This window comes from Pinus tabuliformis, chromosome 3_2 (assembly GCF_031772625.1).
Source record: "Pinus tabuliformis cultivar Carrire ecotype Pingquan chromosome 3_2, CPIR1, whole genome shotgun sequence".
Lineage (NCBI taxonomy): Eukaryota > Viridiplantae > Streptophyta > Pinopsida > Pinales > Pinaceae > Pinus > Pinus tabuliformis.
Window position 1 is genome coordinate 1,112,820,222 of NC_142302.1, and position 15,770 is coordinate 1,112,835,991.

Below are 15,770 nucleotides of genomic sequence, written 5' to 3' on the forward strand. Positions count from 1 at the left end.
AAAAAGGTCAAAAACACCTCAAAATTGACCTTTTTGCCCCTTTTTGGACACACAAGAAGCAGTGTTGGGAGAACTCAACTTTGGATGGGCAAATGGAGGCCAAATTAAGAAGTTCCACTTGTTTTGAAAAGTAGACAGGTATACCTTTCCAAAAAGCCCACTTGGAGAAAATTTGGTGCAGGGAAGGCCTCTAGAATCAGCTGTAAAAAGACACTATGTATAGGGAAATCAACGTGACGCATAAGAGGAAATTTTCTCATTTTGACCCAAAAACTCTGTTTTTCGCCTAGTTTCTTCATAGTTTGACTTTTCTCTTTCTAATAGTCATACTCATGATGTAATTTAATGTGACTTGATGGATTTTTATATAATTATGCTAAATTTTCACTCATAGAGGTAGATTCATCATTAAAAAGTAGTTTTCAACTGAATGAATAAGTTTCCTAGGTTTTAGAGGCATGATGTTCCACTACCTACTTTTTAGTTCTTAGTTTAGATCTTGTTGAGACAGCTCCTAAAATCATGAACTCAACCCCAAAATCCTAGCACGAGTTGTTTGATGCCTATATCTAGTAGTTTTTCAGTCATTTGAGAAGGTTGGACTCTTGTGAATGCTTTGAGCATTGTTGTACACTCTTTTCAACAGTTTGGCTAAGGAATTGACCAAGGTTTGTAGCACTTTATGGGATTCTTATGGAATCTTGATTTGGTATTATGTTTCCTTTTTTAATTGAAAGTTTATATGTGTTTTATGTATGCCATTATCTCTCTTTATTTCATCTTAACTAAATCAAACAAGGATAAAGGTAGAATACATTGAAAATTGCAGTGCTCTACCTAGGGTTTGTTTAGTTATCTATGTTTTCAGCTATTTGAAGAGGATCCCTAAGACTTTCATGCCCTCTCCAACTCCTCACCAGTCTAAAATATTTTCATCCCACTCAATTTGAAGTGCTAAACCATTTTCCTACATTGCCCCATAGAGATCTCTACAAGACTATGTCGATTCCCCGGACCCAAATCTGCCTTTCACAATTGAGACATCAAACCCATCTTAAATTCAATCAAACATCTCTATACACATACCTAACATAGAATAAGTCATTACCTTTCACAATTGAGACATCAAACCCATCTTAAATTCAATCAAACACCATTGTACACATACCTAACCTAGAATAAGTCATTACATTAGTCATATCAAGCTTCATAGGCCATCTTTTCTGAGATTGACAAGGAGAGAGCCCTCTCCCGATCGAGTAGGGATAGATACCAAGTTAAGCGTGGTTTGATGTTACCCTAGATCCTGCCTTTCTCAGCCTGAGGTATATTTAGGCCCTAACACCTTACAGATTGGAGAACACTCTTGGTGGCTATAACATACCTATGTCCTTGGATTTTCATCAGTAAAGTAATCTCACCCTCAAAACACTCCACTCAGGATGCATATTCTAATAGGAAACCATTGTCATTCCAACAATCAAATGGCCTCAAAGTAAATCATGTTGTAGACCTAGCCTTGCACACCATGTTTCAAAGATATGATTATGAATCATGCATGCATTATTATAAATATGTGGGTATACATATGAGAATATCTACCCTCTTATCCATATTTAATTTTCACTCTTATGAGTGGGAAAATTATGCCTGTTGTTAGTGATTCTTGCATAACAAATCCATGGTCATGGATGATTGCTTGTTGAATCACATATGCATGGGTGTGGCATTTTGTTGCATACAACACTATGACACTTGGGAGACCACCATAAATTCAACAAAAAATTATATTTGTGATTCGTGAAACACTGAAATATAGTCTGAGGGAGGCATAATTAAGAGGAGTAAAGGGCACGTGCATGGTGAAGGCATGCCTACACCAATATTAGTTTGTTTGTAGTTTTTACACCTTCAAATTTATATTGTTTCAAGCTTATAAAACTGGAGTTTAGCTCGGTTCTTGTTTCATATCACTTGAAATTTTGAGTTGCTATTCTATTTTGATTTGCTTTTCTAGTTTTAGGAAAGAGAAATAATTCAAATAGTTAGCGCATTGATCGCAAAGAAACATCGACCCATCAAGTACAACTGGTACTAGGAACATGAATGGAGGTGGCCACTGGATATTACTCAAAACATCAACTAGATATCATAGTGGTCTATTATTCCAATTCTTAATATAATCTACGCTTTGCAACTATTTGCATAGAGATTACTTCAGAGAAAAAAATCATCAAGTTTGAGCTAAGGATTAGCCTTAAAGGTTCCATGGTAATAATATAAATAAAGAGATATGGAAGAAAATAGAAACAAGGTGGTGTGCTAACATCCATGTGCAACACAATTTCTTTTTGAGACTTAGTTAAAACTCAGTGATCATGCTTTGAATTCATAATCCTATAACACCACTTATATGTTTTCAAGGTTTACATGAACCCATTACTCTTTTAAATTTAGGATATGAGTTTAACTCATATATAATGTACTTTGACAACTTGTTCTTCAATAAACAATATGGTTACTACTATCATGTTGTTCTTATTCTTCAAAATAAGAAATACGTTGACATTCTTTTTGTCGAGGGTTGCTAGAAGATGAGAAATATCAAGAGAATTATCCTTCAATTTCCCATGGAAAAGCATGAGCCTAGAAAAAAATATAAAGTAGTTTCTCCATATGATGGAAAATCTTTGGAAGTTTTAAGGTGCTTCCCTTCATCTATAATCATTCCTTCCAAATTAAGAAATTTCATGATCTATATCTTGGGGGGAGGCCCCTAAGATCTAAAATATTGAAATGCCAAAACAAAATATGAGAACACACATTAAACAAAACCACAAATAATTCTTTTTATTAAAAGAGAGAATAACTGTAAAAGCTACATTATGGTGGACAATATGTCCTTTTAAAAAATGTGAGTTGTTACTTATAGCCTTTTTTATCTACAATACCATGGGTAAATTCCATGGGTGGGTAACCATCATGGTGAATGAATATTGTGGGTATTTACCACTTACAATACCATGGGTAAATAGCATTGGTGGATGAATACCATGGGTCGATGCCACTTACAATACCATGTGTACGTTCCATGAGTGGCTGAATACGATGGGTGGATAAATACCATGTGTGAATGAATAGCATGGGTAAATACCACTTGAAATACCATGGGTGGATGCCACTTTCCATTCAAATCATTCCTCGCCCCTTAAGAAGAAATGGTCCCCATTGCTTGAAGTTCCATCCTAAGAATCCTTTCTTGAATATGAAGAGCCACTAAAGAGAACGGTTTTGTTTGGCTAACCCATAATCGCAATGAACAAAGATCTAATGATAAAGATACCGTCTAATTCTTGTGACCAGCTATGATACTGACAGTGTGCGGCCTATAAAATGGACTTCGATGAAGTCTGGGTTTGTGGATGACCATAACCATGACAAACGAAGATCTGAGGCTAGAGATATCTCATAATGCTTGTGACTAGCTATGATACTAACGGTGTGAAACCTAAAACTAGGGTCATTGTGGGGTTGAGATGGGTTATCCTCTTTCCCCCAAATTTGTGAACTTATTCATGGAGTATTTTGAGCCCAAAGTTTTGGTGTCTACTCCATTTCATCGCAAGAAATGGAAGAGGTTTGTGGACGACACTTGTGTCATTTGGCCCCATGGTTGTAAGAAATTAGATATTCTTCTCAATAATCTAAATTCCCAATATGAACCCATCAAATTCCCGATGGAAGTTGAAGATAATGGATGTATTCCTTTCCTTGATATTCTCCTCTCGAGGATGGATGATGGTTTCATTTCTCACCAAAGTTTTTGTGAAACGAATCACATGGAACAATATCTTCATGCCGCTTCTCATCATTTTTGGGCCCATAAATTGGGATTTCTTAACACTCTTGTCACCCGTACTCTTACGATTTCTGATGAGAATCACTTAGAGGAAGAAAAATCTCATCTACTGAAGGTTCTTGAAAATAATTTCTATAGCAAACAACAAGGCATGAAAGCATTTCAAAGAGAGAGTAAATAATCTCGAGTTAAGCCAGCTCATGATGATCAATTTTCCAATGTGTTGCTTCCCTTTATCGAGGGAACCACTGGTAATATTGCTCATATTCTTGAAAAAGAATAACATTGTTGCTACTTTCAAGCCCCTTAATGCCATTAGGAATTTTCTTAGATACATTAAAGACCTAGTTAACCCTGAAGACATGAAGGGGGTCTAGTCAATTCCTTGCTTGTTTGGGATTCATTACATTGGTGAAATTGGTTGCTCCATAAACTAGAGAATCCAAGAACATGCACTAGACATTAAGCACAATCTCTCTCGTTCCTTAGCTCTAGTTGAACATGCGGTCAAATCTAACCACCATGTCTGCATTGAAGATTCCCAAGTCATAACCAGGGATAATCATTTCCATCATGGGAAGTTAAGAGAAGTCATTGAGATTGAAAATCATGTGATCAATATCAAATGGGATGATGGTTGGAAATTAAGCAAGAGTGACATTCCTACCCTCTGCTCTTGATTGTTTTTATTCCTTTTTTCTATTTTTATTTTTATTTTTATCTCTAAATTTTTATTTTATTTTGACATCTAACACTAGATCTATCATGTGATGAGAGGGATAAAATCCTTCAACATGAAAACCTTATTTTTGGTGTGTAGAACTTAAGGAAAGGTTTGCACCTCGATGGATTTAATCCCTCTTGGCACGTGATAGATCTAGTGTTATATGGATCTAAGCTCGTGCGAGTTAGTGGAAACAATTTCACATGTTTAGATTATCATTATTATGTATATGTTTGAGATAAAATTTGAAATTCACATTATGTTTTCGTTTTATGGCATGACAATGTCATTCTATTCTTTATTTTGGTCCGTCATTCTTTCCTTGAATGGATTGTACCTCTGTGTTTGGATTCTTTGAGTGGTTTATGACTTTATGTGTTTGGATTTGGATGGTAATGTTTGTGAATGTTACAGATGTTGTGTTGTACTTTTATATTTTTATGTAATTGTTTATTAGTAATTAGTTGGTGATGAATAAGGGAGACAATCTTGTCAATAGTTTATAGGAAGATTGATATTTCACATCTATTTCATTTAATTTTACGTATCACAACTTTTGACAACTAATTAATTCTAAATAGTGTTCCTCCAAATATTCAAAAATATAACTTGAAGAGTAGTTTTAATAATTTACTGCCTCAAGATTAATTTGTTTTTTTGTTTATGTTTAAAATAATTTATTTCCTTATAGAATATTTTAATGATTTTCTTTTATCTATAGTCTATTTTGCAATGTTAAGAAATAATTTTTATTTTTTATTTTTTTAATGAGTTGCGAGATTTGTAAAATATTTACATTATTTGTTTCCCCAAACAATTATCACATCTCCTTCAAGAATATTTTGATTTGTTTTGAAGTTTATAAATATACATTTTCCTAGATAAATGTCTTTCGGATTAATCACATCATTAGGATTATAAATATACATTTTCCTCTTATAAATATTTTGAATACATTTTTGTATGCAATTACTCTATTAATAATTTTGAATATATGTAATTGTCTATTAGTAATTAGTTGGTGATGAAGAAGAGAGATGATCTTGTCAAGGATCAATTTGCACTTTGCAGTAGGATTGATTCTACCCATCATTTTCATTTTTATTCTAGGTATCGCAACTTTTGAGAGATAATTATTTCTTAATAGTGTCCCTCTATGTATTACTAAATATATCTTGAAAAATAATTTTTTTTAATAATGTACAACCTCAATATTAACAACATCTAATGTATCTAATGTAAACAATATAATAGGATTATAAAAAAACATATACATAGAAATCAATGCATCTAATGCAAGCAATCAAATGAGATTAGAAATCAACATCGACACTAAAATCAATGCATCTAGTGAAAGAAATCACATAGGACTAAAAATCCACATCTACATTGAAATACTTGCATCTACTGCAAACAATCAAATAGGATTAGAAATCCACACGTACATCGAAATCAATGCATCTACTGCAAGCAATCAAATATAATTAGAAATCAACATCTACACTGAAACCAATACATCTAGTGCAAGAAATCAAATAGGATTAGAAATAATCTTCTACACTAAAATTAATGCATATAGTACAAGAAATATTCTTCCCTCTCCCCCACCCATCTAATCTTAAAAAATATTTTTAATAATTTACAGTCTTAAGATTAACAACATCTAAGCCATCTAATGAGAGTAATCAAATATGATTAAAAATCAACTTTTACATTGAAATAAATGCATCAAGCATAAGCCATCAAATATAATTAGAAATCAACATCTACAGTAAAACTATTGCATCTAGTGTAAGAAATCAAATAATATTAGAAATCACCATATATGGTAAAATCAATGCATCTAGAGAAAGAAATCAATTAGGATTTGAAATAAACATCTAAAATGAAATTAATGCATCTAGTGTAACCAATAATATAGGATTAGGAATCATCATCTACACTAGAACCAATGCATCTAGTGCAAGAAATATTCTTCCCTCTCCCCCGCCCTCCATCTATTTCTATATCTCCCTCCATCTGTCCTTATTTGTCACTATATCTCACCCCCATAAAACACACACACACTTTATCTCTCTCTTCTTCCCTCTCTTTAACTCTCATATATATCTCTATCTCCCTCTACCGCTCCTTTGGCTCTATATAGCACCCCCAAAACATACACACTCTTTTTCCAAATCTATATATCTCTCTCTCGCTCTTCCTCTCCCCATCTCTTCCCCTTCACACTTCCTCTCCCACTTCTCTCTCTATTTCCTCTTGCTCTCCTGTCTCCCTCTCTCTCTCTCCACCTTTTTCTCTCTATGTATTTATTCTTACCTACCTCTCTCACCCTCCAACTCCATCTCTCTCTCCCTCCCTCTCTTTTCCTTCATTTCTCTCCCTTTTTCTTTCACATCTCTATGTCTCTTTTCTCCCCCTCTCTCTCTTCAACCTCCAACTATGTCACTATACCCTCCCTCTCTTCTTATCTCTCCTTGTCTTCCCTTTCCTTCTATTTATCCTTCTTTGTCTCTCTATATCACCCCAAAACATGAGCACTCTATCTCCATCCTTTTCTCTCTCCCCCTCTCTCTAGCAGTGCCCCTCTTTCATTTTCTCTCCTACCCCCCCCTCTCTCCTCTCCTCTCTCTCTCACTCTCTGTCCTCTCTCCAACCTTATCCCTTCCCCCCCACTCTCCTCCCTCCATCTTTGTGTCTCCCTCTCTGTCTCTTACCCTTCCCTCTGTCTCTGTCTCTCTCTCACTCTCCTTCATTTTATCTTCATCTCTCCCTTGTCACTACCTCTATCACTTTGTATATTTTTTCTTCCATGCATATATATATATATATATATATATATATATATATATATATATATATATATATATATATATATATATATATATATATATATATATATATAGAGTTAATATATATTATAATATAAGAAATTGAATATCGTATTAAATTTAATATTTTATTAGTCCAAATTTATTAAATTTAATAATATTAACATTAGATTTAATAATGATTTTTGTGGCATGATAAAACAAAATTATAATAAAACTACTTCAAATTAATATTTTCAAATAATATTATAAATTTAATGTCGAAATATTTATTTGTTTAAAGACTTTAATATATCTATAGGATGTAGTTTTTCCCTTTAAAGAGTAATTTTACAAATATTTAATTAAAAGATATTAAAAGATTTTGGAGCAGCATTTTCGATTTTTTGTGTTGAATTAACCTTCTTCCTTTGATTTTATATTAATAATAACAATATGGGGACTAAATGGGTACAACAATATAATAAAAGGGTTGTACTAATAACAATGAGGGGTTACACTAGTAGTATAGGGGCCTAACATGGTAAACCATGGCCAATCATGGTAACCATGGTTAACCATGTTTTATAACATCAAACACAGTCATCCATAGTCAATCGTGGTCAACTATTGTTAAACGTCACATTGTCACAAAGATTGTGTTGATATGAAAATCAACCATGGTTATGCATGGTAAACCATGGTCCAACGTCCAATTGTGATAAGGATTGTCTTGATATGAAAATTAACCATGGTAAACTATGTTTATTTTAGTGTTTATAATATTTATCTTATGGTTTCTATACTTTTGGTTTATAATATTAGTCCCTTGAATTTAATATTATTCCCTTGGATTCATAATCACTTCGGGTTTTAGTATTAATCCCTTAGGTTTATTATATCACTCCCTTGGGTTTATTATTCCATAGGGTTTATAATATCAATAATGGTCAACTATGGTAAAATGTTGCATTCTGACAACAATTGTCTCAATATGAAAATGAACCATGGTCAACCATGGTACAACGTCACATTGTGACAAGGATTGTCTCAATATGAAAATCAACTAGGGTCATCCATGGTTAATCATGTTCAACCATGGTCGAAAGTCGCATTGTGACAAAGATTATCTTGATAAGAAAATCATCCATGGTTAAGCATAGTCAAACATGGTTCAATGTCACATTGTGATAAGACTTGTCTCAATACGAAAATCAACCATCATCTTCCACATTTATTTCAGTGTTTATAATATTTATCTTAAGGTTTATATACCTTGGGTTTTCAATATTAGTCCATTGGGTTTAATGTTATTCCCTTGAGTTCATAATTCCTTGGGTTTATTATTTCCTTGGGCTTATAATATCAATTCCTTGGCTTTATAAAAACCCTAAAGTTTATATTCCCTTTGGTTCATACTAATAACTCAAAGGAATATAAACCGAGGGGTTTTTAATAGTATTCCCTTAGTTTTATAATTCTTTCGAGTTTTAGTATTAACCCCTTAGGTTTACAATATCAGTTCCTTGGATTTATTAATCTAAGAGTTCATATTCCTAGGGTATAATATTATTCATAGGGTTTGTAACTAATATTAATCCATAAGCTTTAATATTATTCCCTAGGGTTTATAATCCCTTTGGGTTTATAATATTAGTCCCTTGAGTTTAATATTATTCCCTTGGGTTCATAATACTTTCTGGTTTTAATAGTTGATTTGGCGAAGCAATTAGGGTTCTGAAAGACTCTGTGACGGCGCAGACTGAAACCCTCTGGATCCACTCAAGAACCGAACCAGGAAACCTGTTGCGCGACAGCGTTGCAGGGTACTAGGTAAGGAAAATGGCAACCCCGCAGGGGAGGGCGTCAGAGCCCTCCCCCAGCGCAAATATCTCGCTGCACGGTCCTGAACAGGATATTGTTTTCGGATCCATCGACAGGGAGACAGTGAATCAAGAGCATAGGTATCAGCAGGGAAACAAAGGAAAAGAAGGAGGGAAGGATAAGGCCAGTGCTGCTCAAGGCAATGGGGAGAAACATGAGGAAGCTCCGAGAGCTTCTTCGACCACATGCAAGCCGATAGCCAAAGAAAGACCCAGAATAGAGCTGCCGGGACACAAGATTGAAAAAAGAATAGAATACATGCGGGATCATGCCCTCATTGGGAAGTTCATAGGGTTCTGGCCGACGGAAAGAGCCCTATATGGATGGATTGCGGCGAAGTGGAAACCCAAAGGAGACGTCACCCTGCAGCTAGGGCCGAAAGGCTTCTTTACTGCTATCTTTGTCTGTTTAGAAGACAAATACAGAATCCTGGGATCAGGGCCCTATTTTTTTAACTCGGCGGGACTGTATCTGAGGGAATGGATACCAAGATTTAACCCGGACAAGGAAGATCTCACATGGGCGCCAGTCTGGATTCGAATGTACTCACTCCCGGATGAATATTGGGATGAGGACATTCTCAAAGACATAGGAAATGGATTAGGGGAATATATCAGAACAGCAGAAGAAACAAAATCGCGCAGGTATATCTCTTATGCCCGCATATGCGTCTTCATGCGACTAAATGAAGCTTTGCCAGAATCGGTAAATCTCTCTCACTTTGATGAAGAATGGGTCCAACCCCTGGATTATGAGCATGTCCCCTTCCGTTGCAGGAAATGCCACGCTCTTGGGCATCTCTTCCGGGACTGTCCGCTGAATGCCAAAGCCAATACTCCTAGCCCATCAGAAGCCCCAATCCAGGACGGCTTCACAAAAGCCCCCAGTCGACGGCGTGCGCACAAGAAACCCTCTAATGGGACTAAACCCCAGCAAAATCCTGCCCATGGCCCAGCCACAAAGAACAACTTTGAAATACTCGCGAATGCCTCTGATGAGCATCCCTTGTTTCCTGAGACTACCCCAGCCCCTCCCTCATCTTCCTCCCCTCCCCCCCCTCCAACAGCCTCCTCATCCAAACCTCAATCTCCCATTATAACTCCTGTAATCCTCATTAATAGTCAAAAGGAAATGGAAGGGAAAGGCAAGGAAATGGAAGTTGACGGAAAGCTAGATCCCCCACAAAACTCAGAGATCAATACGGAGGAAAGCAATCAAGTGCAACAAATGGAAGAGGAACCAGAAAGCATAGATCTGACTGGTTTAGACATTATAGAGCTGGAAATAGCATGCAAAAAGAAAGCATATGATAGTATACCAGAGAATCAACTCAACAAGCTGGAAGTGGTCATCTCCAGGGCCTTCAATCAGCATCAACTAGGCATACAGCCAGGCAGCCTATGGGACGGAAGCTTACCCCCAAAAGACACCAAGAAGAGAGGAAGAAAGACGGATCTTCAGCGAACGATCGAGATCGGGAAAATCCTGGTGGACTCGGGCAGGTATGCTAAGCTGACGAAGTACTACAAACCCTCCCTCAATAGTTAACCCATGAAGCTGGTATCATGGAATGTAAGAGGGCTCAATAGCCCAGGAAAACTCAGAATGTTAAAAAACATGATTAAAATGGAAAAGCCGCAAATGTGCTTTCTCCAAGAAACCAAATGTAACAGCACAACGTTAGGCAGCATTCTCTCCAAGGCCTGGCCAGGTTGTCGATCGGTTGCGGTGGATGCCTCTGGAGCTTCAGGAGGGTTGGCTATAGCATGGAGTACTCAAGCTATAGCTCTTTCAGATTTTCACGCCTCTCATCACCTCATCCAGGCTGAGTTTCACATCCTAGGTACGAACATCCATGGAAACCTCTCAAATGTATATTTCCCACAGGATACAGCAAGTAAAATGGCTCTTCTTGATACCATAGAGGTCTTGAATAACAATAGAAGGCACCCGCTCTGGATAATAGGAGGGGACTTTAACATGATCACCAAGCTAGAGGAGAAGACTGGGGGCAGAAATAGAATGGAACAAGAAAACTCCCACTTCAAGGATTTCATTCAGAACACCTCCCTCATAGATATGCCGTTCTGCAATGGAACTTTCACATGGAGCAATCGCAGAGCAGGCAAGCACCAAATTGCATCCAAATTGGATCGCTTCCTCATATCAGACAATGCGGTTCACCTTGGCGGAGATCTCTCGGCAACTATTCTTCCTCACACGGGATCGGATCACTGGCCGATTGCCCTCCACTGGCAAAGACCAGGCAACCTGACCAGAAGACCATTCCGCTTCGAAGAATTCTGGCTCTCGCATCCCTCGTTTAAAGACTTTGTCAAAACTACATGGACATCCTTCAACCCGCCGGAAGGATCAAAGATGTATCAATTCCAACAGAAACTCAGATTTTTAAAAAATCAACTAAAGAGGTGGAACAGAGAAACCTTTGGCAACATATTTACAGCACAGCAAGAACTACACAGGGAACTAATGGAACTTCAGCAAAGGGTTACCACAAAGGGGCACACTGAAGAAACTCTGGAACAGGAACAACGCATCCACAATCAACTAGAGGAAAGGAGGAAACAGGAGGAAATATATTGGAAGCAGAAGTCCAGAATCAGATGGCTGAAGGAAGGTGAGAGAAATACCAAATTCTTCCATAGAACCACTCTTCAGAGAAGAATGCACAACAACATTCCCTACATCCAAAAACAAGGGGGTATAAGAGTAGAGAAGCACGAGGAAATTGAGGAGGAATTCCTCAATCACTTCAATCAGGTCCATCGGGAGCCTGAAGGAGACAGAAGTCAAGCTATTGAGAAAATAACTAAAAATGTGCCAAGGATCATCACGGAGGAGCATAATGAAATTCTCCTTCGCCCCATTCTGTCTCAAGAGGTGGATGAAGCAATGGCTCAGCTCAAGGAAGGAAAAGCCCCTGGCCCGGATGGTTTTACCACCACTTTCTTTCACACCTTCTGGGAGCTGATAAAGCAAGAGGTATGGCAAATTGTAGAAGAATCAAGAGCTCTCCACTGGCTGCTTCCCTCTTTAAACTCAACCTTCATCGCTCTCATCCCTAAAGAGGAAGAGTCAATTACACCTCATAAGTATAGGCCGATCGCTCTTTGTAATGTCATTTACAAAGTTATATCTAAAGTGATTGCGAATCGGTTAAAGCCCATCCTGCCCCTGCTTATCTCTCCGGAACAGTCAGGGTACGTGGAAGGGCGACAGATCATGGACGGAATTCTCCTCACGCACGAGATAATACACTCCCTCAAGCAAACCAAGCAGGCAGGTATGATTCTCAAACTAGATCTCTCTAAAGCTTTTGATAAACTCAGCTGGACTTACATTCAGCAAATGCTTACAGCCTTCGGATTTTGTTCCATGTGGGTCCGATGGATCATGAGTCTAATTACCTCTACGCACTTCTCTATCCTTGTGAATGGCATTCCCTCCCGCCCCTTTAAACCTTCCCGAGGAATAAGGCAAGGGGACCCCCTATCCCCCTTCCTCTTTGTTCTTATGGCTGAAGGTCTAGGGCGTCACATAAAAAATGCCCTCCATTCTCGTAAGCTGAAAGGCCTGTCTGTTCACAACACCCCTGCTAATTCCCATCAGCAATTTGTTGACGACACTATGCTTTTTGGCTACCCTTCTGTCCAGGAAGCCTCCTGCTTCAAATCCCTGCTTTCTGATTTTTCCGAAGCCTCTGGTACTAATGTCAACTGCTCCAAGTCGCAGATTTTTTTCTTTCACACTCCTCCCTCTGTCAAGACAGCTGTTACCCGCATATTGGGCTTTCCATCTGCCTCCCTCCCCTCCAATTACCTTGGAGCCCCTCTAACAGTATCAGCCATAAAGCATACCTCTTGGCGTTCTCTCCTTGAAAAACTCGAGACTCGCCTTAACCTCTGGACTTATAGATCTTTAAATTTAGCCAGTCGGGTCGTGCTCATCAAGTCGGTCCTCCAGGCTATGCCTCTCTATCTATTCTCAGTCCTTGCAGCGCCAAAGTGGGTGACAAAAAGAATAAGAAATCTCCAGCGTGGCTTCCTTTGGGGTGGCTCGGCAACCAACCGTAAATGGGCACTAGTAAAATGGGCCACTGTCTGCACTCCCAAAGACAAAGGTGGCATTGGTCTGAGAGATCCAGAGCATAGCAACTCCATCATGAGCGCCAAAATTTGGTGGCAATGGGTCACTAATCCAGAAAAGCCCTGGGTCAAACTATGGACAGCCAAATATGCCAACAACAGACCTCAGGAGGAGCTAATCAGGTTCACGCCCAGTGTCAAAGGCTCGCTCATATGGAATGCAGCAAAACAACACTTCCACTTAATTCAAACGCATAGCTTCTGGGAAGTGAGGAATGGCAGAATGGCAAGATTTTGGACGGATGCATGGAACCAGATGCCTAAGCTCAACAGTATTCTGCACCCAGCTCCAGAATTCAACAGGCAGGAGCAGCAGCAAGAAAAAATTCAACAGTTCTGGTTACAGGAAACGGAGAATGGCTTCAGAAAATGGAAACAAGGAAATCAGCTAATCCACAACACAAGCCTTCAAGACGCTGAGCAGCTGGAGAAGGAGCTTAGGAAAAGAAATATCAGACAGGACGAAGGAAATGATATCCTTCGCTGGGGTTATCTACCAAAAGGCACCTACACTCCTTCAGAGGCGTACAAAATAGTAAGCAACACTACCACTCCGTCTGACCCTATCTGGTGCAAAATTTGGGAGCTCGATTCCTGGCCCAAAGTCTCTTACTTTCTATGGTTGGTAGGTCATAAAAGAATTCTTACCTGGGATAAATTAAGAAGAAGGAACTTTCATGGCCCCTCCATCTGTTATAATTGCCATCATAATGAGGAAACCCTCCAACACCTCTTGGACTCCTGCCCCTTAGCCAACCAGCTATGGGAAAAGGCAAGTTTCAGGTGTCAACGACGATGCAGAATGGAGAACGACATCACTAACTCCTTAAGACAATGGCCTCAGAAACCTTATAAAAGTGAGCTTCTTAACTGTTTATGGAACATACTCCCAGGTCTAATCCTCTGGAGCATATGGAAGGAAAGAAACAAACGAATATTCAAAAACCAATACTCTCTGATTGAGGACATCTGGAAGAGGTTTCAGGGGAATCTCAAAGAAACGCTTCTACTCCGTTCCTGGACACAGGAGGATCTTCCCTCTCAAAACAATGAGAAGAGTATCTTAGACAATTGGCAGCTGCAGTTGCCTCAGGAACATCATAAGAAAAGCCCCACCAACAGCAGCAGCAGCAACAAAGGCAAATGCCCCCCCCCCCTAAGCAATCCTATAAGCTCAACTTCGATGGTGCCTCCAAAGGCAACCCTGGAATGGCTGGATATGGAGGGATTTTAAGAAATCATGAAGGCACTCCCGTGCAAATATACTTTGGGAACATAGGATGGGATACTAATAACTCAGCGGAGCTAGAGGGACTCTGGCAAGGGCTCACTCTTGCCTGGAATCTCAACCTCCATCCCTTGGTCGTGGAAGGAGACTCCCAGATTCTCATAAACATGGCCAAGCGCATCCAGAATGGCTCCCAAGCAAGAAAAATAGCCACTAGCTGGAGGCTCGAAGCAAGGCTGGCGGCTATTGAACATATGCTTCGCAGCAATAGAGCCATCTCTTTTAATCACACAAAAAGGGAGGGCAACAAGGTTGCTGATCTTCTTGCCAATATAGGAGTGGAAAGCGAGAACACCCTATGCACTGGAAATACCACCATAATTCCAAATATTGTCCAGGCTCAGGAATGCAATGACCTGGTCCAATATGACGCTGCTAACCCGGATGCGGGTGATAGTACGAGTGGCAGTGAGGAGCCACATGCCAGACATGTGCTGCCTCGAGATTAAACGAGGTATTCAATGCCTCTCGCCGCCGAGGAGTTAAGGGCTAAGGTGAGATCGCAGGGTATTCAATGCAGAGTCAGGTGAAATGGGGAGGCTGCAGAGTGCAGTTATGGAGAACAGGTCTCGAGGGAATGTTGAGAAGTTTAAGAAGGATGAGGGAATGTTGCAGGCTTATGCTCAGAGTTGGGATCACGTAGTTCAGGTTTCTGTTGGCAATTTTATCATCCGGGCTACAACTCTTGCTGTTAAGGGCGGAAATCAAGAAGCTGAGGGAAGTCTCAAGCTCGGAAATTCTGTTGGTTGCTGTCTCTGTTCTGCTGAGCTTTGTCCCAGAACTGCTGGGAGAGGATTTAATTCTGTTGGGGGGCGTCTCAAGCCGGGAAAGCCTTCAATTGCCGCTCTGCATCAAGCCACTGGCATCCCTGCAAAGATGGTTAGACCCAGGCAAAGGTTGCTCAGTCGACGGGGTTCTGCTCTAGGAGGCTCTTCTCGCCATCCAACTGCAGAGTCCCACCACCACTGTTGTTGCTGTTACTGCCATAGAAGGGCAGGGGCCACTCCTATCCAGGCGAGCCAATTCATGGACGTGGGCA

The 15,770-nt window shown here is 39.2% G+C and overlaps 1 protein-coding gene across 1 annotated transcript; it reads left to right on the top strand.

Moving 5' to 3' along the window:
• Positions 1-9,235: 9,235 nt before the first annotated feature.
• Positions 9,236-14,406, top strand: LOC149184549 (uncharacterized). The gene is made up of 5 exons (XM_089415373.1): positions 9,236-10,779; positions 10,951-11,915; positions 11,997-12,581; positions 12,822-14,064; positions 14,337-14,406. Exons 1-5 carry the CDS (start codon positions 9,236-9,238, stop codon positions 14,404-14,406), a joined length of 4,407 nt encoding a protein of 1,468 aa, XP_089271499.1.
• The last annotated feature ends 1,364 nt before the right edge of the window (positions 14,407-15,770 follow it).